Source organism: Pantherophis guttatus, chromosome 8 (assembly GCF_059756535.1).
Source record: "Pantherophis guttatus breed Tessera chromosome 8, ASM5975653v1, whole genome shotgun sequence".
Taxonomy (NCBI): domain Eukaryota; kingdom Metazoa; phylum Chordata; class Lepidosauria; order Squamata; family Colubridae; genus Pantherophis; species Pantherophis guttatus.
The window spans coordinates 59,717,300-59,744,462 of record NC_142070.1 but is presented as its reverse complement, the minus strand read 5'-3'; the positions used below and the strand labels follow the sequence as shown (position 1 = coordinate 59,744,462).

General features: G+C 40.2%; 1 protein-coding gene across 1 annotated transcript in view; it reads left to right on the top strand.

Annotated features, from left to right (window-relative positions):
- The first annotated feature begins 7,130 nt into the window (after window positions 1–7,130).
- TMEM128 (transmembrane protein 128) overlaps window positions 7,131–27,163 on the top strand; it is a 67,544-nt gene continuing 47,511 nt past the window's right edge. Inside the window, exon 1 of the mRNA XM_034432908.3 lies at window positions 7,131–7,264. Coding sequence (XP_034288799.1) covers window positions 7,186–7,264 — 79 coding nt within the window. The 5' untranslated portion in view covers window positions 7,131–7,185. The remainder of the gene's footprint in view (window positions 7,265–27,163) is intronic.

Genomic DNA, 27,163 nt, shown 5'->3' with positions numbered 1-27,163 from the left:
CTCTGTCGAGGGGTACCCTTTCCACCCCACCAGGAATTGTATTCGATCCCTGTGGATTCGGGAATCCAGTATTCAGTCTATTTCATATTGATCATTGCTAATAGGCCCTGGCGGCTGTGGCGGGGTCTTGATATGGATATCCTCTATTGGCTTTAGTAAATTGCTATGGCACACTGGGTGTCCCAACTGGGGGGGGGGCAGTTTCAACTCCACTGTGACCAGATTTATCACCCTCAATATTGGAAAAGGTCCAAGAAACTTTGGACCCAACTTTTTACACGGTATTTTCAACTGAAGGTATTTGGTTGAAAGATACACTTCCTCCCCCCGGAACGGTTTGTGAGGGGCCCACTTTTTGTCTGCTTGGGCTTTATATGCCTTGGTGGTTTTCATTAGTGCTGCCTTTACGCTGCTCCATACGCCTTGTATGGTGCCCATCCATTCATTGGGTCAGCAAGGGGAGGGCGGTTCCTTGTGGGTACTCGGGGATAGGAACAAAGTCCACCCCGCTGACCACCCTGAATGGGGTGAACCCGGTGCTACTATGCACTGAGTTGTTGTATGCCACCGCCGCAAATGGCAGCAGTGTACCATACACAACAGTATGGACACAGTGTACATACTGTTATACAGTATGTGAGGACACTTTCTATCATGAACCAATAGAAAGAAGTCATCGGCCATTGTTCCACCTGATTGTTCTGCAGGACTCTAAGGAAATGAAGTCTCTGTAGGTGATAATCATTTGGAGTTCTATGAATTTAAGTAGCAGAATAAATGTGCCCACTGCAAAAATGTGAGGGATTGTGCTTTTTGCAAAACTTCCAAATTTTTATGATCTGTGCATATCACTACTGGATAGACCACCTTCTAAGAATTGCCACTATTCCTAGAATGCTGTTTTTACCAGAAAAGATGTTTCATTAAAAATGAAGCAATTCTGACTTCCTGTCTGGCTTCTGGCACCGCCAGACGGTTCTCCGTGAACGCCAGCCCCGTTGCCTGTAAAGAGCCACCTTTACACCTGAAAGGCGGCTCGAAAAAACTCCATTTCCTGATGGAAATGTGGGTCAGAGCAGGCGAGGGCAGGTAGAGCCCTCTGCGAAGTCCCCAGAGGCTTTTTTTGACTCTTGGGGACGAGCAGGTTGAGGCTCCCTATTCCCGCTCACCGTCGCTCCGGGCATCGGGTGAACTCTGCCTTTTTGCAGAGCTAGGCGCTGGAACCGGATTAATCAACAAACTTAACAGATGAATTTATTAAAAAAGATGAGACTTGGACTTGGGACCCCAAATTGCAAGTATCCTTAATGAATTTATAAGCATTTCAGAGTGAAAGAGAAAAAAACTTTAAAATGGCGACCGCTGAGGCTTGGGAAGTAGAAGAAAGCTGAAAGTGAGAGTCCTTCCGTAATAGATACAAAGTAGCGGAATATATAGTGCTGGCTACAATTTGGAAGAAAATTAGTTATTTTAAGTTCCTTTCTTCTTGGAGATTTGTATTTGATCTTGTTTGGGGAAAAAAAAAGAGTTTGCTGGCAGGATGGTGTTAAAACTTATAAAGCCTGATAGACAAGCGGGGGGGGGGTGCTCCCCCACTCACAACTGTTTGAACAAGCTTTGAGCCTACAGACTTTGCAGAATGGTTTTAACTTAAAAGAATTTCTTCAGGAGGAAATGGCAAAATATCATGAGACTGTGAACCAGAAATTTGAAAAATTAAGGCAGGAAATTAAAGAAATGATACAACTAAAGTATGATAACTTGCAACGAAAGATTGTAACAGTGACTAATGGTTTTTTAGAAGTTGTTATAAAGTTGGATACAAATATTAAACTACTAGAGTCTAAAATGGAGGAAATTGATGATAAGATTTATAATTTGGACAACAAAATACTAAGAATTGAAAAGGATTTAATAAATATTCAAGACAATAGTTTAGAAGTAAAGTCTAAAGAGGAAGCTGGTCACGAGACTTATAATGCAGAAGATATAAAGCAAGGGATTGAAAGAGAAGTTGTAATGATGCAATACAGGCTGACAGAATTTGCGATCAGAATCAGAGGCTTACAGGAAAATAACAGTGATGACCTAAGAAAAATATCTGCTCAAGTTCTGGCTGGGATCTTAAAGGTTTATCCTGAGGAGGTATCCTGTAAAATTGATAGGGCCTATAGAGTAAATTCTTGGATTGCAAAGCAAAGGCAACTGCCTAGAGATGTGGTGATTTACTTTACAGATAAAGAAATAAGAAATGATATTGTGCAAAAATCCTTTAATTCTGCTTTACAACTGTATGGGAGAAAAATTTGGATATATAAAGAATTGCCACCTAAGATGTTAAGAGATAGAAAGAAATTTGGACTTTTGGTGACTGAGCTAAGAAAACAAAATATTTTATTCAGGTGGGATGTCCCAGTGGGTATAATATTGAGATATCAAGGAGTAAGATATCAGTTAAATACTGTTGAAAAAGCGGAAGAATTTTACTACAAGGTCCTTAAAAAGCAAAATCAACAAGAGACAGAAACTCAAGAAAAGCAGAAGGAGATGGCAGTAATGAAGAAACAACAAGTCACAGAGGTCTCCACAGATGAGCCGCTTTTGGATTTTCTCTCAGAGGTCTCAGCTGGACTATTTAATATAAGAGAGGCGGTTCCGGATTCTAATGTAATGATTTATCAAGCCACAAACCAGCATGGAAGTCAATCAGTTGATATACAATTTACAGAACCAGAAAGATTTAAGTCACAAAAGCAAAACCAACAAGATCAAGTTATAGATCAGCATGAAAACCAAATAGTCGATACACAATCTACAGAAAGGAATCCAGGATGGAGATCCAACCCACAAAAAGTCAAGAAAAGAAGAAGTAGGTCTCACAAAAACAAAAACTTTTAAACTAAACAACAGTGTAATGCCAGTTATTTATGAGAGGACTGAATATATGAAAAGATAATGGGCAAAGTATTGGTTTATTTTATCCTGAGGAGAGTGACAGATCTCTGCAGTGCTGAACTTTTGGGATGTGAAAAGGGCCTTAAATCGAATGGATTGGAAATATCTTTTTCGTTTTTTGGATTTTTTGATAAATATATTACGTTTATGCTGAGTTACATGGCAAGAGATTTACTGGATTGGGGCACGCAGAAGATCTGGTTGTTACCCTATTATGGTGGTTGGAATTAATAATCTGGATAAAAGACACCTCTATAGACATTATATGGAATATAAATATAAAGTCACTCGGGTGGTTGTTGTGGGTTTTTTTTTTTTTTTTTTTTGCAATATGAAGATATTTGTTATGGATGGGGGCAGATGGTAATTGAAGATTGAAGATACTGAAAATACTGTTGGAATTAGGATGCGATGTTACCCTAACATGGGCGATGGAGTTTATCATCCATCTGAAAGACATTACAGAAGATATTATATGGATTACAAGCTTAAAGGTTTTTTTTTTTTTTTAGGATTTTATTTACATAAGGGAATAATTTTCTAGTTGAGTGGGCAGAAGAATAAAGATATTAATATGGTAGTTTTGTAGGAAGTGGGTGGAGATAGGTTAGGTTATTGATTGTTTAGTTTAAAGAAAAGGGATATTATGTTTAGATGTGAATATATGTAAAAGATTTGAGCTAAGAGATATAATGATGGGGGGGGAAGGAAATGGGTAGCTGAACTGAATAAATGTTAAATTAGGATTTACTACATAGTCTTATAGTGGAAGGTTGTTTTGAAATGTTATATTAATATATATAAAAGATTTGACTTAAGAGATATACGTATGGGGGGTAGTAAAAGGGTAGATTATGAGCGGAAATCGCTAAATTGGGAGATATAATATTATTATGTTAAATTAGGAGTTATTAGATAATGTTATAATAGAATGTCACTTTGAAATGTAAAGTATAGTATAATATAAGGGGGATATGATAATTTTATTAGAAAGAAAGGGTCAGCATATGGAGATGGAGTAAGTGGATGGTAAAGTATGATATAATCTGTTATGAATTTGGGTTTTATTATGAAGAAGTCACAGGGGAAGGGGAGGGTGAGGGGGGGTTAGGGAGGAGGGGGGAAAAGGGGGAAAAATCTGTATTTGAAAAACTTTTTCAATAATAAAAAAAATGAAGCAATTCATTAATAGATGTCAAGTGTAATCAGATCTTTAATCCACTATGTAAAAAAGAGACATATATTTATCCATAGTCACCTTTGGTGAGATGGGCAACTATATAAATTTCATAAATAAATAAATAAAATCTTTCCAATACTGCAATATCAGTCTTTTGGCATATTAAAGGCACAGACATTATCCAGTTGTCAAATTGTCAAATTCAGTTGTCAAATTCAAAGTACTAGGTATGTAGTTCAAGAGAATATTGTCTGAAAAATTTAGCTTTCTTCACCCAATTTTATTTATATAGTCCACATGTCCTCCAATTTAATAAATGTAGGACATTGTAAAAACATGCTTTAAAGAGGCATTATCTTTATTACACTTTCTCAAAATTATTATTTTGACAGTTCTTTTCTATATAAATTAACAGAGAATCAGAGCCACTAGCTTCGGCTTGGTGCCTTGCTGGGCATTCTGTCAATTGGGGAAGGGAGGAGGGAACAGATGGCCAATAAAACTGTATACCTTTATGATGGAAAATTGAGAAGGGGGAAATTGAGAGTTGAGGAAGAACAGTGTCTTGGAATCCCGTTCATGCTGGTCACTGGCATCTTCAAGGTCATTTGTCCAGAGTGTGGAATTTCACCAGCCCAAACACCTCGGAGTTTCCCATAACATTTTGGTTCTGCTAGATTGATTTTGGTTCTGTATTTGTGCATGGGAATTTTAGTCTCTGCTTGGCTCTACTGCAATCAGCATCTCTTAGTAAAAGTGCCCTTTTGCTTCAGTCAAATGGAGTTGAGAGTTTTACTTACCTAAGAGATCTAACTGGGGCAGTTCAATAAATTCTAAACACTTTTTTTTATTTATATAAGCCATAATTTGAAGCCAACACTCTTACTTCAGAAGTTAAGACACTCTCTCCACTATCCCAGTTCACTCCAGTTTTGCTAGATATTACACTTTTAAAGTATTTAATGTATTTAGATCCCAATACTGTCCATCCAAACATTTGAAATCAGGGAGCTGAGAAGCTGGTTGGGGACCTGCAGCATGATGTTCAGCTCTGAGAGGTACTTGGTAATGTCCACCATAATTGCTAAATCACCCAGCCACTTGCTAAATCACACCTGACATGTTTTCCCTTCATCTCCATGAACTGCTTGACTTCATCCCAGAGTTTGCAAAACCTCATAAGCATGTTCCCGCAACTCAGCCATCCCACTTCACAATGATGAACAAGATCACTGTACTCAAAGTCAAGATCAATCAGTAACTCTTTAAACTGGCAGTTATTAAACCCTCTGCTTTTGACAAAATTTATGCATGACACTATGTTGACATCATATTGTTGAACTGCAACAGTCAAGATCAATCAGTAACTCTTTAAACTGGCAGTTATTAAACCCTCTGCTTTTGACAAAATTTATGCATGACACTATGTTGACATCATATTGTTGCAACTGCAACTCTGCAACTGCACAGAGACTTTCTTGGTGTATGATGCAATACAGTAGTATATAATTAAATTACTTGGATCAAGACTGAGATGATTCAGATCCTTCTTGATAAATGTCATTAATCTTTTTTGTGAGCCAACCATGGCTGGAGCTACATCTGTAGTAAAGCCACTTAAGTTTTCAAATGTTAGCTCAAGTTTTTTCATTGATAAAAAATATCTCTTAAACAAGTCCTCATCTCTTCTAGTGCCATGCATGGCTTCCAAAGACAGTCTGGACTCCTGACAAGGCATACACGTAGCGACCCATTCCGTTATGTCCTTGTCCATGCTCGGCCACCAGACATAGCTCCTGGCTACTGCCTTCATCCTGACAATGCCAGGGTGCTCCATGTGTAATGTTTCTAATACTGGTTTTCTTAAATACTTGAGGTACGACGACACTATTCCCCCACAACAGACACCCCTTTTGAACTGACAATTCATGTTGACGAGTTTGAAATGGTTTCAATTGACCCTCCACTGGTCCCCCAGGCCATCCCCTCCACACCCAGTTCAAAACTTGTGCCACAGTTTTGTCCTCTCTCTCTCTCTCTCTCTCTCTCTCTCTCTCTCTGTGTGTGTGTGTGTGTGTGTGTGTGTGTGTGTGTGTGTGTGTAACTCTGGAAAATAGGCCCAATTACCAGGTGAAAAATTTATTTATTTATTAATTAAATTTTTATACCGCCCTTCTCCTGAAGGACTCAGGGCGGTGAACAGCCAGAGTTAAAATACATGCAGTATGAAAATTAAAATAATTTAAAAATAATTAAATCCAATTTGGCTTTCCAATTTTAAAACCCCTTACCCATAAAATTAATCAATTAAAATTTTAAGCCAAAATAAGAACATTCCCTGAAAAGCTAAGTAAAAGAAATTATATGAGTATCTTAACTTTTTCTAAGCCTTTAGACTTAAGAGAAAAGGAGAAAATAATAGGGAATAAATAAATATGGAAACACTAAATAATGTAGGTTAAACTTTGACTATGGAAATATAAAAATTAATTTTAAGAGCATATTATATGGGATGAGAAATAATCTCAATAGATCACCTCTTAGTTATTTTTTTCAATATACTCCACCGTTAGGTAATTCTTTGTAAAAAAAAGTTGATCAATGAGAACGTCTATTTCAAAGCTGAGTTTTTGTATGCTGATTGCGTGAAAACGGTCTCTTTTTATGCTTTTCTGCGTTTTCTATTTTGCTATCGGCTCACCGCAAAGCGCAAAACATACACAATACACAACATAGAATACTTTAAAGTGTTTAAGTATATTCCATAACGTTGACTATCAACATATTCTGAACATAGATATCCCTAGCACAGTACAGAAATACACCAGCTTCTCAGCTCTATTTCCCCAAGGACACTTCTCTTTGCTGGAGGACTCCGGGGAGTCTACTCGCTGGCAGCCGAGGCCTGAGAGATGCACGCGTCAGAATTGTTGACAATCCCGAGCAACCCCATTCCCACACAACAACAGAACGAGGTGGGGGGGGGGCTGTGCAGGGGCGCCGTTTTCCGGTTACGTCACTTCCGCCGCCCTCCTTTCATCGGCTCCAAGATGCTGGACGGCAGCGAAGTGCAGCTGTTGGTTCGACGGGGGAGTGGCCGTGGACCGGGAGAGGACAGTAGGACAGTGGGTAAGCATTTGCTGAGTCAAGGAAGCGGGCGGGTGCACGAACCGAGGGCCTTCGCCGTCTCTGCAGAGTGCAGCGTCCGCTCGACGTCTGCCCTGCTTTTACTTGGAAGTTCCCTGACTTGGGTCAGAGCACTTTCGGAGGGCCTCATGTTGGGTGCGGGAGGCGGGAGCAGAACTTTCCTTTCGGCCACTGACAAATACTTCTGGGAGTCATAGTTTTGAACGACCCCGAAGCCACTGATCGGTAGCAGGCGGTTTCCAGCCGTGTTCCGCCATAGGCCGGGCATCCCCTCCCCATCGTGGTCGACCGAGTCAGGCAGGGAAGACGGCTGGACATAGCTTCCTTAGGGAACTGGGTCCTATGTCTCGGAAGGCTTTCCAGGCGATGACAAGCCCCTAGAAGCGAGCCTAGGAGGCCCCTGGTAACTCGAGAGGCAGCGGACTCGAACCCTCTCTCCACTTCATGGATCTGGGCGGCGGTAGAGCAGTTTGCCATAATCAAGCCAATCGTGAGGTGACTGGCAGGAGTGACAGACTGAAGGTCCCCAGGAAAGGGAAGGCTCTCGATATCCTTCTGTATTTCACTAACTCTTTTAGCTGAATTTGATATCAGAGTAGCAATTGCATTTGTTTATTTATTCAATTTATAGACTGCCCATTTCCCAGTAACCGCAGTTTACAAATGTGAAAAATATAAAAGAGCAGATAGGCCTAATAAAAAGGAGCAGAGATGCCAAAGATAATCCAGACAGAAACAAGGAAAAAAGTGGGGGATTGATCACACACACTAACAGCCTGAATGAAGAAACCCAAAACGTGCCAACCCATCCAGACTGGATCAGCTGGGCCAGATTATATATATTAACAAACAGTACAGTATTGGTTTGGTTTCATTATGCAATTCAGGTAAATTATTTTTGTTTTCCTTATGCAAGAAAAACCAAATGCACAGGTATAGAATAGGTCGGGTCAGCAACCTGCGGCTCTGGAGCCCCATGTGGCTCTTTCACCCCTCTGCTGTGGCTACCTGTCACTCAAAATATGTGCCCCATCGCCAATGTGTGACATTTACTGGCACGCAATTTATTGAGCTTTTCAACCCCCAGTAGGCCAACCATGGATAAATCCAAGAAAAGAAAAATTTCAGAAGAAAACAGAACGTTTAATTCAACTACATATGCTAGTTTTGTGGCTAGAAATAGTCAGGCACGGGAAGGGTTTTGTGGCTCCTGGTGTTTTCTTTTCTGTGGGAAACAGGTCCAAATGGCTCTTTGAGTATTTAAGGTTGCAGACCCCTGGAATAGGTGGTACCTGGCTCAATAGCAGTAATTGCTAGATGGATCTAGGAGTCCTAGTGGACAATCACTTAAGTATAAGCTAGCAATGTGCTGCAGCCGCTAAAAAGGCCTATGCAGTCCTAGGCTACATTAACAGAGGAATAGCATCAAGACTATAAGAAGTGTTAATACCGCTTTATAAGACTTATTGCCTTGGTAAGACCAAACTTGGAATATTGCATCCAGGTTTGGTCGCCACAATATGAAAAAGATATATCTAGAAAGAGTACAGATAAGAGCAACAAAGACGATTAGGGAACTGGAGGCTAAAATATAAGGAGGGGGTCAGCCTATTTTCTTTTTAAAAAAACTTATTGTTAAAACAAAAGTTGGACATGGTGGAACTGTCTTGGCAATATCTCCGCCATACAAAATATAGCATACGTTTCTTATATCTTCCATATATATTACTACTTACTAATTCTATACACATACTTAACTTCTTTTACATGATTACAGATACATACTATATTACATATATTGCATCTTGTTTTGATCTATACATCCTTGTTCCTATCTGTTCCGATTTCCATTCCTTAAGTCTAATCATTGGTAAAATTTATTCCAAATCTCATAGTATTCTGTCTCTCCTTTATTTTTCAGTTCTAACGTCAGTCTATCACATTCTGCACATTCAAGTACTTTATTATTTCCCATTCTTTCGGTATGTTTTCACTCTTACGTTGTTGGGCATAAACTATTCTTGCTGCTGTTATGATATGCAGTGTTAAATATGTTAACCTTTTACTTAAACCTTCTTTTATAATTCCTAATTAATAAGTGCTTGGCTTTATTGCCATGCTCAAAATCCCGACTGGACTTATTATCAGGGGATGTCTTATTTTGGGGGAAACGGTAATAGGTGCCAGGTATTTGATCACAATTCCAGCATTTAGGTGATCAATGTTTGTACATTTTGTCTAGCCTAGCTGGTGGTAGGTGCCACCTATAAACATTTTATATAGGTTTTCTTTGTACGACATGGCCAAAGTTAGCTTCCTGTTTCTTTCTCACAATTTTTCCCACTTTTCCAATTCAGTATTGTACCCAAAATTCTTTGCCCACAACCATTGTCTCTTTAACACACTTTTCCTCCATTTTGTATTCTAATAAAAATTTATACATTGCTTTGATAATTTTCTCCTTTGTCCCCAATAAAAGTTTATCTAATATCGTTAAGTTTCTGCTGATGCCCCACATTTTCGTATCTTTCATATAACTTGACTGAATTTGTAAATATGACCACCATTCCAAATCTAATCTTTGTTCTTTTAGCTGCAATCTCGATTTTAATCTCCCCTGTTCATCTAATATATCTTTATATGTTACATTTTTTCCCCAATTGATATGATTTGGATATACCTCTGCTTCTAGAGCAGAGAGCCAGATTGGTATTTTGCTATAGTTCTGTTTTTTTATTTTGTTCCATATTCCCAATAATGCCTGTTGTATGTGGTGTCTTTGGAAGTATTGATGTGCCTTATGTCTTTCATATCAGAGGAATGCATGCCACCCTGCTTGAATGTCATGACCTTCTAATGTTAATAATCTTTTGTTTCTTAGGGTTATCCATTCTTTGACCCGGTGATCGTTGCCACTTGGTAATATAGTTCCCAATCGGGCAAACCAAACCCTCCTGTTTCTTTGGCCTCCTGAAGTAGTTTCAATTTAATTCTTGACTTTTTCTCCTGCCATATATATTTCAACACAATTTTGTTCAAATTATCAAAATACTTTCTCTCTAATTTTATAGGTGTGAGATTTAAAAAAAAAAACATCAAACCTCATAAAAAGTGAAACAGAGACCATGAACAACTAAAAAGCAGATTTATTAAATATATATATATATAAAGCTATATATATATTTCAAGCTTTTGCAAAAGGGTTCTCCCATGGAAGAGAGAGAACATCAGACCAGTTCAATTATATGGTTTAAATACAGTTTTCAAGGTACAGCAATACAATGCAAATCCCCCCCCCCCGCCGCCCCGGGTATTGTTTTCAGGTCTTATGTAACAATTTGGCTCTCTTCACATGTTCCACCCTGGAGTTCCCCTCCAAAAATACCCTCTGAAAATACCCTTTACAGATGTTTCCATGCTGATTGGTATTGTTCTCCTTAATGGATCATTAGGCTCTTCCTCTTTTTCAATAGAGTTTAGAATCAGCCAGACCCAATTTAGAATGTACCAAAAGATTTATTTCCCCAAAACAAGCATCACAGTTCTTCAAAACAAGCATCACAAAAACATCACAGTTCCCTTTTCCTTTCCAGAATCTAATGCTTACTCATGTCCTAATTACCAGGTTATATAAATCAGATTATATAAAGGTTAAATATGGCGTTACTTTGGTTATGCTTTTTACAGGAATAATTCATTTTCTCTCAATCCTCCCTTTTCCTTTTTATCAGTTTTATTCCTGTAAATTGCGTATGTCTTGTAACATTATTGACACTTCCTGTCTTCCTAATCTTCCATGTGATCCTTCTGTTATTTTCTTTTGTTTTTTCAACGACAACAAAGTTTCCAACAGTTACAGCATACAGGTACACATTTGATACAGATACAAGAGATAAGACATATCATTACAATAATAATGATACCTACAAACAACTCCTTTAACCATGCAAAACTGGGTAACCACGAGATTAATAAGTTAACAAATCCCAAATTCCTTTAAAAGCAGTGTTTTCTGTAAATGTGTAGTAATGTTATGCAATTTTCTCAACTTAGATTCTATAAATTCTATCAACACATACCTTGGAATTCCTCACATCCATGTCCCATCCTTAACAACATAACCATATGATTTTGTAATAGAGCTTTTCTGATTTTTCCTATTTCATCAGCCAGTGCAGCAATAGCAAATGTTGTTTCATTTATACTTTTTGCTAAAGCACAGGCTAGATGTCCAAGTTGCAACTGCCATTACAGTGGTTAAACGGCCAATGGTACAAGGACTACCCATTGCATGTGCGAGTATGTATGCATAAGCTTATAACTCACAATTGTATAAGAACTCCATTCTATTTGAAAGATCGTTGTATTGAGGAACTATTTCATATGTATGGTTGCACCTGGGATATTTCCCCAATGGTACACCATCATCAAAAGATGATTTAACACAAATCTCAGCTTCTTCTGTGGTTTCTATCAGATTAGTGGTGTTTGCATCAGGGAATATTGGTGCTCAAGTTCGGTATGGAAACACAGCTGCTGCCATGTTATGAGATAACTAGACAATACAGCCAAAGTCCCCATTCCTATCTGCACCTGTAGTATAAGATTCCACAAAGTAATGAATATTACCACAACAAATCCCATCTTCCTAATGGACTAGGCTCCCTGTTTGGAGTATGTTTTAGATGTGTAAAAGCTAAAAAGCTTACCATTAGACTTCAAGTCTTTCAGCCGATCATAGGGAACTTACATCCACTGGATACCACAGCATTAATTTACACCATTCAGTTGTCTCCTTTCTTAATACAATCAATAACACAATAAAAATGTTTATTACTCCCAACTAAATGTTTAGTTCAGTTCAGTTCAACTGTCCAAAGTTCCATTTGTCGGTAAAATAATCCATCAATCGGATTGGAAAGCTCCATCAATTGTCGGATATCTGTCTTCTGAAGGTTAATATAAGCAGGTTTGTTGCATCTTTTTATACAATCCATCCATACAGCAAATCCACTGGTCCTTTAGCTCTGGAGTAATGAATAATGAATCCAGCCTTTTTCCTTGGTCCTCACAGCCAACTCAGTGGTTAGCAACACTTGGAATGGTCCTTCCCACACTGGCTGTAATTTCTTTTCCTTCATAGCCTTTATCAGGACCCAGTCACCACTTTTGTAATCATGCACTTGGAAATCAAGAGGTGGAGTTTGTGTCCGTAGTTCTTTAGACCTTAAAACGAGAAAAACACTGGGACAGTCCCTGTATATTTTTTCTAAGAAAGACATCTTTAAGCTTTATTTTAGGCCATCTAAGCTTTATTTTAGGCCGTCCCATACTCTCAGTATAGGATAATCCAAATATCCTATCATATGGTCAAACATCTTTTCTTTAGATGGAAAAGAGATAAAGGAAAACATTCCATCCAAAGAACCTGGAGCTCTAACATTAACCTTTTCACTGAATGTTTATATTGCCAATATTTTATTGCCAATCAATCCCCAATTGCTCCATTACCCTTATTACCTGGACAGTGAAATATGTACCTCTATCACTCAATAATATCAACCAATCCATATTTGACTATTATTTGCTCCAATATGATTTTAACAGTTATCTGAGCATTTGCCTTTGCAAAAGGAAAGGCTTCAAGCCATCCAGTAAGATAATCCACTATTACCAACAAATATTTCAATGTTCCCACTGCCGGCATTTCAATGTAATCTACTTGGATTCATTGAAAAGGCCAAATGGTCAAATCTCTACATGTTTACACATAATCATCTTTTTTTCTTACACAATGTATTTATGCATTCGTACACAATGTAAATAGCATCTCCCCACTTGTATGGCTATCGTTTACATTCCTCTACAAATATATTTTCGTTTAACAAAATCAATAAGAGCTTGGGTTCCCCAATGAGTTCCCACATGCGCACACTCAATCATATTCAGCATAACTGCTTTATTAAGCACTTGCACCCCCTCCTTAATCATCCATTTACCATCCACTTTATGCACCCCATCATCCATCATTTGTTGTTCCTCATCATCCGTAAATACAGGCTTCACATCAAAATCCAATGCAGGGATCAAATCATTAATGCTTCCCCTACTAACGCTGCCTCTTTTACTGCTTTGTCTGCCATTCTATTTCCCACAATTAACTTTGAGGTCCCCTTTTTATGTGCTCCTATATGTATTATAGCCATTTGTTCTTTATTTTCTCTTTCCAACCATATTTTTACCAAAGATCGTTAAAAGCCCATAAGCAAATAAAGCAAAGACTTCATATATTTGTGTCAACCAATAAGAAGATAACCGTCCAGCTTCCAATACTTATACATTCACTACTGCATATCCACTCATCCTCTTCCCATTCTCCACCCAGGAAGACCCATCAATACATAACCACACAATTATGTTCCACATTGTCTCATTCCTTTCTCTTTCCCCTGACAGGAATTCAACTGGATTTAAATTCCTATTGGTCAAGAGAACCAAATTCTCTTGAGAAAATAAAATCCATATTTCAAAAGCCTAGCATTGGTGAGCCACCTTTGGGCTTTCTGCATCAGGTTTATCCGTTCCTGATGTGGACTACTCACTACCAATGCCCCACCAAAGGTTACTTTTCTACTGTTCTCCACCAAAAATGCAGTGGCAGCTTCAGCTTGTATGCACAAGGGCCAACCTTGCACCACAAGATCCATCAATTTTGACAAAAATATTACAAGTCTCTTCTTCCCAGCCCATATGTGAACCAACACTCCTTTGGCTATGCCATCTTCCACTGCTACAAACAAGTGGAAGATTTTCCTTAAATCAGGCAAGCTCAACACTGGAGCCTGTATCATTGCTTTCTTCAACTCTTCAAATCTATCTTCATCACCTTCCTTCCAAACAACTTCCTATGGCTTTTCTTCCAATGATTTCTCATACAGGTATCATCAATAAATACTTAACTTTCCCCACTTCAGAGGAATCACACCTCTATCACAAGTTAGCTAACACCTCTATCACAAGTCAGCTAAACTATTTCCACAAGCTTCAGTGAAATGCAAAGCTTGATTTAATTCACAAGTATGTACAGACTAACTTACAGGTAACTTCCTAGCTAGCCAGACCAAAAGTCCATCTCTACCTTCTACTAGTAAGTAATTCTTCCCTCAAGGGAACATCCATTAGGGTAGGATCTAGCATTTTAGATAAATATACCTACTAGTCTTTCCTTCCCACCTCTGGGTTAAAATCCTCAAAATCCATTCCCTTATCTGGGCAACACTAAGCTAAAATAACATAGCTAACTATTCACCAGGCTATTAAATATCCAGGCTATCCTAGAAATCTCCTTAACTTCAAAATGCATCGACATAAAGACATAAAAGAGGGTGATAAAAAGTACACCTCCAAAAAGTAAAAAAAATCACCTAATAGAGGTACTCTGGGTCTCTACTCTGAAAAATATTCGTTTCAAACTTTTAATGTCATTTCTCTATTATATAAATTTATTTAAACACCTCAAACATTTCACAAAAAAAATAAAATCAAAATCTCAATTCAGAGCAGGACAGGAAATATATCTGTGTAGCTGCCATATGCAATCAAAAGCAATGCTGCAGGATCAAGTCGTCCCTCCTCTCTCAGACAGACTCGGCAAAGGAAAAAATATGTGTAAAAGGGAAAACAAACCGCACCTCCTCCCCCTTTCCTACTTCTCTCATTCAAGACAAAAAGAAAGGGGAAATACAGGGAGGAAAAATACTTCTCCTTTCTCCATTCAACATCGCAAATATCTCTTTCTAATTCTCCCACTTCTCTGTGGGATCTCTCTCATCCCTCTCTTTCTCATTCGAACACTTGCTATTACCTTCACAACAACAACAACAAACCCTTGCCACTTACTGTTTCTTTATACAAAAGGAGATCTCTCAGGGGGGGTTCAGCGCACAGGCATTCACAAGTGTCAGGATCACCTTATCACTCCTGTGTGAGGGCTTTCCACACATACTCACATTTGTACTGCAATCAGATCTTTTAGTGTACACTAACATACACACATGCTTTCTCCCTGCCAACTTTATTGCAGGGAGCTTTATTATTATTATTATTTTTTACAACCAATAAGCTCTATTGCCTAAACAACTTTTTATTGCACACAGACGCCTTCACACATACATACCATTTAACAACATTTGCAGACCTGGAATAAAATCTGGGAAGGTTTCATCCCTTCAGATTCCCATTTTTGTTTCCATCCTTGACATCTTGTAGCTTATTCTTCAAGCAGTAGAAAACCTTAGGATGTGGTTTCTAATCAAAAACATGATTTCGGGCCCTAACCATCACCTGCTTTCCACAGCTCCAAGCTCAAGCCAAGAAGTTTACTTAATTTGCCGGCACACACATATCCCTATCACTTCAAGAATAAATATGCACCCAAGAATGGTTAACAGAAATCACATCACATTACTCAAAGACAAATTATTCCCATTTAACCTTAGGTATGAAGAACAATAAACCTTTTCTGCCTCTTTCAAGAATGATAAAGATCTGTATACCACTGCAGTATTTCTACTCCTTCCACCCATAACAGCATGAAGCAAAATCATCCTTGGTCAGGCCCAACATCTGAATCTTCCCACTGGATATTTCTTCCCTAATTGTTTTAGTGAGCTTCTCACTACTACTTAAAGTTACCCCTATTATTATATCCCCTTAAGCACCGGACTACCTATTTCTGCCCTGAGGATGTTCTATCTCTTCAAACAATAATTAATTATCACATTATTATACTGCACAGTATATGAACTCAACCAAACTTCCCTCCATCAACATCGCAAAAGGTATAGGAGGGACATAGAAGGAGTTTCCTTATGTTTCCTTCAGTAAATTTCTCAGGATCCTTAACAAATATTCCATGTCGGGGCCCTATAGTTACATATCTATTTATAGCTAAAGCCGATACTTCCCTCCTTGAACTCATTTTCCCTTAAAAAATCCACTCAACACGCTCAGCCTCTGGCCACTCTAGTCGCCCAGAAAATGGAACCGCAGAGGAAAGCTCAGGTTAGCATGTTCAATGTGAGAACTAATCACGTCTAATGCATCTCAACATACACACAGCACCAGACATTCAAGGAGTCAGACCACCCCAGCGAGACACCCTATAAGTACCCCGTACTTATACTCACTCTGGGTCAGTGCACTGTATTCCTGGTCCCGCACGGCTCAGACTTCCCTGCTCAGTTGTTCAGGTCCCCGTCACATCAGGTTAAAGAAGAGCAATTCCCTCTGGAAAAGAACTACCCGTCCCAGATCGCTAAAATCAGCGAGGCTACCCACCGGTCCTCAGGTAAAAATTCCACCCCAGAAGGAAGTCTTCAAGTCCCGCTCGGGCGCCAATTGTGAGATTTAAAAAAAAACAGCAAACCTCATAAAAAGTGAAACAGAGACCATGAACAAGTAAAAAGCAGATTTATTAAAAATGTATATATAAAGTTATATCTATATAAATAAAAATGTAAATGTCCATTTGTACATAACCACACATCTCTGAAAGTTCTTCACCGATTGCTTTCATATTTTGACACAACGTTGCATTCGACTACGGGCGTGTTTTTATATACCTATATTATATACATGTCACACCTGTGACAGATAAAAACATGAAAAGCATTGGAAAACATTGAAAGATAGTGACAAACATTGAAAAACAGTGCCATCTGCTGAACGTAAAACCAACATGGCAGCCTCCCAGCTCTGATTACACTCAACAGATTTCTGCTCCTTATATTTAGACTCTCCATATTGCTTCCAAGAAACTGTGCATTTGGAAGGCAGAGTCGCCCGAGGGCCATATCCTGCCACCAGGCTCGGCAGATAGGCAGCCGTCTCCCTGCCGGGAAGCCCTCGCAGTCGGTGCTTCTAGGGCTGGGCGGGGCCCGCCTGAGCCTGGCTGTGACCTCCCTCTCCCCCGGCCACCCCGCGAACTAGCCTCGCCTGTCGCTGCTGCCCATCCCCCTCACCAGCCACTCTCGGGGCTCCCTCCAAAGAACACCTGGCAACAAGGCTGCCTGGGTCTGCCAAGTGGGAACCCTCCTTCCCTTGCCTGGCCCGAATCCGGGCCCCAAGGTCAGAAAGACCAGCCGCTAAGTGGCGCTATGCGAATCCGGTCGGTGAGCGGGAGATGGAGGCAACTGGAGCCTCGGGGTTGCCTTTGACCAGCGCCGCCTTTGATTCCCAGGTGGGCGCTCTGGCAGTTCATGGAGCCTACAAGAAAATTTCGGCCTCTGGCAGAAAAGGGGCTCCGGGGAGGCTTCGGGGGGCGGAAATGGGCAGGAGGGAGGATGGCCGGCCCTCCTTCGTTTTGCCTGGAAGAGCGGGGGATTTAATCATTCCCCTGCCCTTGGCAGGCGGGGGAGGAGAACTGCACAGCAGGGGTCCATGGGGTGTGTGTGGCTCCTGGCTTTGCCGCTTTCTTCGGGCGGGAAGCCCCAAACCAGCCTCGAACCCCTGCTGCACCCCTCCCTCCCTCCCTTCCCTTCCCTTCCCTGCTATGCGTCTCTCCGTCGAGCCCCCAGAGAACATCTGTATAGGGAGGACGGAGGGGGCCCCTGAGTTTCTGCTGTGGTGCAGAGAGCTGTGAAGGCCTGGCCTGAAAAGGTAAGGGCGATGGCGGGGGATGCAGAAGAGGCCAGGCCAGAGACAGAGATAAACAGAGAGAGAGGGAGAGAGAGACATAGAGAAATACAGAGAGAGAGGGTGGGAGAGAGAGACAGAGAGATACAGGGGGGGAGAGAGAGAGACATAGAGATAGAGAGAGAGGGGGAGAGAGACACATAGAGAGATACAGAGGGGGGAGAGAGAGACATAGATACGGGGGGAGAGAGAGACATAGAGAGATACAGAGAGGGGAGAGAGACACAGAGATACAGAGAGGGGGAGAGAGACACACATAGAGAGATACAGACGGGGGAGAGAGAGACACATAGAGAGATACAAAGAGAGACAGGGAGACAGAAAGGGAGGATTTTGTGGTTCCCATTGTTTTTTAGCAACCGGTTCTCTGCCCTAATCACCAGCATATATATGTGTGTGTGTGTGTGTGTGTGTGTGTGTGTGTGTGTGTGTGTATGTAATATATATGTATATGTATATTTTTTCAAGCTTTTGCAAAAGGGTTCTCCCATGGAAGAGAGAGAACGTCGGACCACTTCGGTTATATGGTTTAAATACAGTTTTCAAGGTACAGCAATACAATGCAAATCCCCCCCTCCCAGGGTGTTGTTTTCAGGTTTTATATAACAATTTGGCTCTCTTCACATGTTCCACCCTGGAGTTCCCCTTCAAAAATACTCTCCGAAAATACCCTTTACAGATGTTTCCTTGCTGATTGGTATTGTTCTCCTTAATGGATCATTAGGCTCTTCCTCTTTTTCAATAGAGTTTAGAATCAGCCAGACCCAATTTAGAATGTACCAAAAGATTTATTTCCCCAAAACAAGCATCACGGTTCTTCAAAACAAGCATCACAAAAACATCACAGTTCCCTTTTCCTTTCCAGAATCTAATGCTTACTCATGTCCTAATTACCAGGTTATATAAATCAGATTATATAAAGGTTAAATATGGCGCTACTTTGGTTATGCTTTTTACAGGAATAATTCATTTTCTCTCAATAGGTATATTTTGGAATAGTAATAGTAATTTTGGCAGAACATTCATTTTAATAGTCGCTATTCTACCCATCAAGGAGAGTTGGATGTTTCCCCATCTCTGTTCTGCCCCAGCTATGGACCGCAAAGAATGCAGCACACACAAACTCTATACAAAGCTTATTTACTCAAAACAACTTAATCTTTATCATTCAAAGGCTATTAATGCACTATCTTAACAGCCTACCAGAATTCTACGATAAGGTAATCACAGTCTTACTAGAGTTGGCAGGAAGCCCAGAAGCAGTTTTGCATACACAAAAGAGAGTGAATGAAAGTTATTCTCTGCAAGCGGTATTCTTTCTTAAATAGGCTAAGGGAGTGGCCAATTAGCCCCAAACCTTACTCTCGACGAGACCTCCTCCTGAGGAACCACTCCTGCCTTTTGGCAGCTCTGCGTGCCCGTGCATTGAGAAGAGGCTCCTCCTCTTCATCCTCTTCACTTAAAGGCCCTGGCTGAATCCCTGCCTCTGGCACCACATCTTCTCCAGCCTCCTCACTGTCCGACTCAAGCACCAGCTGCACAGGCTGCTGGCGCAGCACCACACCAGCCTCCTCCTCGTCGGAATAAGCTACAATCCGCGCAGGCCACTGGCGGGCCACAACAATCTCTTCAAATCTGAGACTTCCGGTTGGCACTGCAGGCTCCGTGGACGGTCTTTTTAAGACCGCCAGCCCTGCGTCTCTGTAAAAGCCGCCTTGACAGCGCAAACCGGCTGTCTGGCGGCTGAAAAACTCTTCTTTGGGAAAAGAAGGAGAGGAGAGCCGGTGGGCGAGAGTAGAGCTCCCCGAAAGCCCTCTGGAACATTTCCAGAGGCTTGGAGGGTGAGAGCTCCCCAGTCAGCCCGCCAAGAAGCTCCGGAGCCAGGACGACTCTGCAAAGGCAGAGCGAGAAGCCACGATCCGATCCTGCTTTCAAAAGTGAGTTTGACTGATTACAAGCGCAGGCAGAGCGGAAAACAGGAGATCAAGCCTTAAAAGTACAGAGCTTAACTCCGAAGTTACTTTGTTGCAATTTGAATCTTATTGAGCTGGAGGCTGAAGATGGCGTCTTTGTTATGGTTTTGAAAGTGAAAGCCAGAAATGAAAGTGCTTGAGAACTTTGCACTGGGAGAGTGGATTAGCTGCTTATTAACTGCTGGGAGCTGAGAGCTTGTGGAGGGAAGGGAAAAAAAAAACTATTCTGCCTGGCAAATTAGAGACTATAAATTATAAACATCTTCAAAGACTTTGTGGCTGTGATACACAGGAAATACCTGTTATCTCTTAAAGAGGATACAGAGACTAAAATAAGCATCGGACAGAGTTTATTTACTTTGCAAAGGGCCTTTCTCTCTGGAGGAGAGGAAAGATGAAAAAACAATAAATTACACGGGTTTTTATAGTCTTCAGGATACATCAGAATACACGTCAACAAAGTCCCTTGGGAATCAGTTTCAGATCTTATATAACATATGTAGTACATGATTCACCCTGGAAATTCCCCAATTCCCAACAGAAATACCCCTCAAAAACATCAATTGCGTACTTCCCTTTTCCTAGAACAAACCTCAAAACAATCCCATTTCAGTACTTTTCCCAGAACATCAGCTTCCGTCAAAACAACTGCATGATACATATTTCCTTCAAGATAATCATTTCAGAAAATCCTTATTATGTACTTTTTGTCTAGTTATATAATCAGGTTATACAAGGTAAAATAAGGCACTTAAAATGGCGTAACTCAGGTTATACTTTTTACAGGAATAATTTTTATATTTCTCACAATCCCCACTTCTCCTCTTTACCAGTTTATTCCTGTAAATTATGAATATCCTGTAACAGTGTAGAAACTCCTCTTCATACAATAGGTAATTTGGGCAATGCCATGTTACCACATAAAAACATTAACTTGGAGGGAGCTTGTATCCCTAGACATGGAAAATGTAACCCTTCCTCCAAAATCCGAAACTTCTTGTATGAAGGTATATAATTACCATATAGCTCAGTGCATTGCTTATATAAAAATTCCATTCTATTTGCAAGATCAATGTATTGAGGAACTATCTTATATGTACGGTTGCACTTGGCACACACCATCTCCAAAAGATGACTTGATACTTATCTCAGCTTCCTCAGTGGTGTCTATTAGGGTTAGTGGTGTTTCTATAAGAGAATAACGGTGCTCGAGTTCAGTATGGAAACATAGCTGCTACCATGTTATAGGGTAACTAGGCAACACAGCCAAAATCCTCATTCCTATCCGCACCTGTAGGATAATAAACGCTACCACAAGAAACCCCATTATTCCTAGTGAACTAGCCCCCCCCAACGTATTATCCAAAGAGATAAAAGATTATTATCTTACCTCCAATTCGTCAGTCAATCGAGGGGAACTTACATCTACTGGATACCAAAGCGTAGATTTACACCAATCAATAATATCCTCAATACAATCAGAAACACAACAAAAAATTATTATCACTCCTAGCCAAATACAAATCTCTTCTTCCATCCATTGGTCATCAATCGTCTAAGGTTTGTCGTCGAAAAGTCAATTTAAGAGGGTTTGCAGGTTTCATAGCAACTGTCCATCCATAAGGCGAAGCCACCAGTCCCTCAACTCTGGAATAACGTACCCAGCCTTGTTCCTTAGTCCTTACAGCCGACTCTGTAGTTAGCAGAACTTGGAACGGTCCTTCCCACACCGGCTGCAACTTCTTCTCAGTAATGACTTTTATCAGGACCCAGTCTCCGCTTTTATATTCATGTGCTTGGAAATCAAGAAATGGATTCTGTTCTTTTTGACCTTAAATGAGAAAAACACTGGGACAGTCCCTGTATATATATTTTCAGAAAAAAACATCTTTCAATTCTATCCTAGGCATCTCAACTTTCCCTGTATATGGCAATCCAAACATCATTTCATATGTAGATATCCCCAGATCTTTCCTAGGACTAGTTCTTATTCTTAATAGAGCTAAAGGCAAACATACTTCGTCCAAGGTAGTTGAAGTTCTAACATTAATTTTTGTAACATAGATTTACTTGTCCGATTAGCACATTCACAACGCCCTATAGAACTTGGCGTGAACAATAAATGTAGTTGCCAATCAATTCCTAATTATTCCATAACCTTTATCACCTGGACAATGAAATGTGTACCCCTATCACTATCAATAAGATCAACCAATGCATATTTGGGTATTATTCGCTCCAATATGATTTAACAATCATCTGAGCACCTGACCTTACACAAAGAAAGGCTTCAAACCATCCAGTAAAATAATCCACTATTATTATTACATATATCAATGGTCACACCACCGAAATTTCAATGTAATCTACTTGGATTCATTGAAAAGGCCAAATGGTCAAATCTCTACATGTTATGCACATACACAATGTATTCATTTCCGTACCATTTGTATAACTATTGTATACATACCCCTACACACATATATGCATATATACATTTAATAAAATCAATGAGTGCTTGCGTTCCCCAATGGGTTCCCTCATGCACTCGTTCAATTACATTCCACATCACAGCTTTAATAAAAATTTGCACCCTTTCTTTAGTCATCCATTTCCCATTCACTTACACACCCCTTCATCCACTACTTGTATAATAGCAAGTTTAGAAGGACCCCTCAGCTGCCTTTAAAACAGCTGTGATAAGATCCACCTGTTGCAATTCCTTCCTTTTACTAAATATCAACCCCCTTTCAATCCAGATTATCCCAAAAGTATGTAAGATACCATAAGCATACTTTAAATCAGCATGTATGTTCCCTACCTCATTAGTTAATATGTGCAATGCTTACAATAAAGCAAAAACCTCACATGTCTGCGCTGACCATTCAGACGGTAACTTTCCAGCTTCCAATATCTCAGTAGTGTCTCCATTCACAACTGCATAACCATTCAGTCTCATCCCATTCTCAACTCATTTATTCATAACCACACAATTTCGTTCCACATCATCCCATCTCTCTCTCCTGACAGGAATTCAACTAAATTCAAATTCCTATTGGTCAAGAGAACCAAACTCTCTTGAGACAATTTTAAAAACCTAGCAATTCAATTCAATTTTATTTATTGATTAGCCCTTTGGGCCATATCAAGTGCAGAATTACAAAGACAAATCATTACAAAGGTTTGGTAAAACAAATTAAGTAAGATTGGAATAACTCGCAATTAAAATACAATTAGAATAAAATACGATCTAAAATAAAATCGGGATAAAATACAATAATCTAAAGTACTATTTAACTATAATTAAATTTATATTATAATGTTGCCCCTGCATCTACCCAATCAGTGTTAACTGCTCTTAAAATTACATTGTTAGATCAAGTGATCATTCTTACAATCTACCGCATTTTGCTGCACCAACTTTGTCCTCCTTCCCATCAACTTTACCACAAATTTAGCAATCCATTTTACCAACTGCAAGTTGGAACCTAACAAACAATATCACAAAAAGTGCTCTTTAGACTTAGGGGTGCTGGTATAAAAGATCCTGCCCAGTTGATGTTCCCTCAGGTCTGAATATAGGGGGCAATCAAAAATTACGTGGGACGTTGTTTCGACTTCCCCCGTCCCACATAGACAGACCCTTTCCCTTACAGGAATACCCTTATATCTACCCCAGAGCATATTTGTTCCAAATTGGTCCAACCTCAGTTTTGTAAAGAATCTTCTCAGGACGGGAAACAAAGGCACAGCTAAATATTTTTCTATTTTGAAGATTTGTTTATTGGCTGATAACCAGGGGCAAACTTTTACTGCTGTCACCTGTGCAATATCCGATTGGGCACTTATGTCCTTAAATCTCTGTGCAATCCAATTTCGGATCTGCCTATAGTCGTACTGCTGCCAATTTAAAGGGATACCAGAGCTAGATACCTGCTTCAGAACTCTTGATAACCAGTTATTTTTATTACTTGAGATAATCTGCTCCATTAGCGCTAACCTCCCTTCCTCCACCTCGATTATTCTCAACCAATAATAAGCAGTCTTCAACAAGGCCCTAGTGCCAGTCGCATGGACTCCTGTTTCTGCCCTTACTACACATGCTGGGGTTCCAGGGGACACTGCCAAAATTCTCCTAAGGAACTTATTTTGAGGGGTTTCCAGCCCATGCAGCTTAACTGACCCCCTTATTTCTGCCCCATAGGTAAGTACTGGTTCGATTTTCGCCTGGAAGACCTTTAGCACTGGGATTAATGAAGATGGAGTTTTCTCTAAAATAAGTTTGTTTAATTGAGCCATCCGAGCCATGGCCTTCCGAGCTCCGGCTTTTACCTGCTTATTCCATTTGCCATTTGTCTGAAATACTAGCCCTAGATAGGTAAATGACTGAACTTGTTCTATTCTTCTGTCATTTAAAACCCATCTCCTTATATTTTGTTGCCTGCTAAATATCATTACCTTTGATTTCTCTATATTAATTGTCAGGCGATTTTTTATACAATATGCTGCCAACCTCCCAAGTGACCTTCGTAGCCCCACCTGTGAGGCCGACAACAAAATTATATCATCGGCATATAACAAGCAATTGACCTGTCTTGTTCCTATACTAGGCCCATGGAGTGATGTATCTTCCAGACATTTTGGGAGATCATTTAAATATAAGTTAAAAAGTGTTGGGGCTAAAATGCAACCTTGTCTGACGCCCTTTTTTAATGGGATTGCATTTGTTACCGATCCTGACCTATTCACTCGAACTCTTACTTGGGTTTCCGTGTATAACAGTCGAATTAAATATAACAATTTCTTTTCTATTCCCATAGCCTCTAATTTATCCCATAAAATTTTTCTATCAATTGTATCAAAGGCTGCCTTGAAATCTATGAATGCCACATACAGAGGTTTTTTCCAAGACTTAAACTTTGTTATTAGATGGTCCAGCACAAAGCAATTATCCATAGTAGATCTTCCGCTCCTGAAACCTGACTGCTCTTCAGCTAAGATGTTATTTCTCATTATCCAGTCCTCTAATTTATGAAGCAAGTGCTTAGCATAAATTTTTGCTGAAATATCGATTAGACTAATTAATAGAAAATTATCAGGATTATCTCTAGAACCTTTTTTATGTAAGGGGATAATTATTGATGAACGCCAACTGGCAGGAATTTGCCCTGTTCTATTGATAAAAGTAAAGAGACCAGCCAAGACAGGCGCCCACCAGGCTGTGTTGTCTTTAAATAAGGATGCCGGGAGCGCATCCTGTCCTGGAGCTTTGTTTATCTTCAGGGAGGAGATTAAATGCCTCACCTCCGTGACTGACACTTCTTCCCACTGCGGTAAGGCTTCATATTCCTGTATCAAGCTCGGAGAGGATATAAGCTCATCAGAGTTTTCTAATGCTGCTGGCGTGGCCAAATGCTTCTCCCATCTTTCTGCACTAATGTTTGGGTCACTTATTGGTTTTCTATCTCTAATAATTTTTGAGACCTCCAACCAGAATAGTGTGGGGGAGGCCAGCTTTGCTGCCTGTTCTAGACCAGCCCATAGGTTGTCGATATAGGAGGCCTTTTTTCTCTTCAGTAGCTGCTTATATTTCTGCCTTATGGTAATATACTCCTTCTGTAGTTCCATGTTTGGGCTGCTTAAGTATCTCCTAAGTGATTTCCTAAGCTGTTTTTTCTTTTCCTTACAGTCACTGTCAAACCATGATGAGTTACTAGAATCAGACGGGCCCATTGGCTTGGTAGTCATGGAAAAATGCTTCAATTTATGGCATATTTCCGCAAAACAAACTATAGGCTCTTGTTCACCCGTACTGTTTGCGCATATATGCGCTAAGGCTTCCATACATGGTGAATTCATAAATTCAGTCACTGCTTTGCTATCAACCCTCTTCCATGTTAATCTTTTCTCTTGGGCTATTTCTAAGTTGAGGCCTATTTGTTGGATTGATTGATTCCTTTTCCTTAAATCTGAAGGGATTGCCAGGGACGTCGCAATAGGAAGGTGATCACTTTCTGACCTTGGTAACGTCAAGACCGAAGTTGCCCCTGCTACTAGGCTGTGAGAGACACAAAAATAATCAATAGAACTACATGCCTTGGGGCCAAAAAAAGTTATGGGGTACCTTCTGAGCTCCGAGTACTGGCCTACAATTTGGAGGTTACAGTTATATATCATAGTTAGAAATTTCCCCCCATCTTTGTTCTTTTTCCTGTCTTGGGAGACCCATGATTGTTGGTTATGTAAATATCCCTCAGGAATTGTACCGTTTTCAACAAAAGGTTCCAACGAGGGACCCACACGCGCATTAAAGTCTCCTGCCAAAATTAGAGGTGTTTTTGTGAATTTTTTCCGTATTTCTAATATTTTTACCTCTAGAGCCTCCCACAAATCCCCCATTGCTGGGTTGACGTACACATTTGCAAATATCATTGACTTCCCTTCATATTCCAAATGGATTGCTTGAAAAAATAGAGGGCCATCCTCCAAGCATATCTCATTTCCCTTCCATCCTAGTTCGGCTTTCACCAAAATGCCCAATCCTCCAGAGGCTCTTCCTTTTTTAGCTACTCTCTTTGCTGGCAGCTGCCAAATATTAAACCCGGGGAGCTCAATTGGGGTCTCATCGTTGCTAACCCATGTCTCCTGCAAGGCAATTACATGGTACCTATTTAAAAATTTAATACAATCATCTGTGCACCAACTTCCTCTCCATCCTGCCACATTCCAAGAGAGGAAGTGCACTCTTGAAGGACGTGGTTGCTCACTATTTCCTAGTCAGGCTTCTTGGATAATCTCTCCTACCCCTCCTCCCTCGTTTACACACACACCCATTTAATCGCCTGAGTTCAATAGAAGTCTGTTTGGGCATCATTGCACTGCCTGTTACTTTCGGACTTGCAGGTCCATGGGCTCTATTAATCTCTGCCTCCACGGTAAATGATTTTGCATGAGGCACCGCGTTTGTGTCGTTTCTTGGTATCATCTTTGCCGCTAAGGGGGATTGGGGGATTCCTTCCTGGGTGCCTTCCATCTCCGATGTTTGTCCCACAACACTTTGTGTTATCAAATCTACTGTCTCTGGTACCTTGTGCTGTATAGACGTGGACATCAGGCTTCCTGGGTTTATAGGCTGCTGGCTCTCCGGAGCTGCCTCGTGCCTTGAAGGGGGTAGAGCTATCGACGCTAAAGGAGCGACAGAAGAAATAGTTTG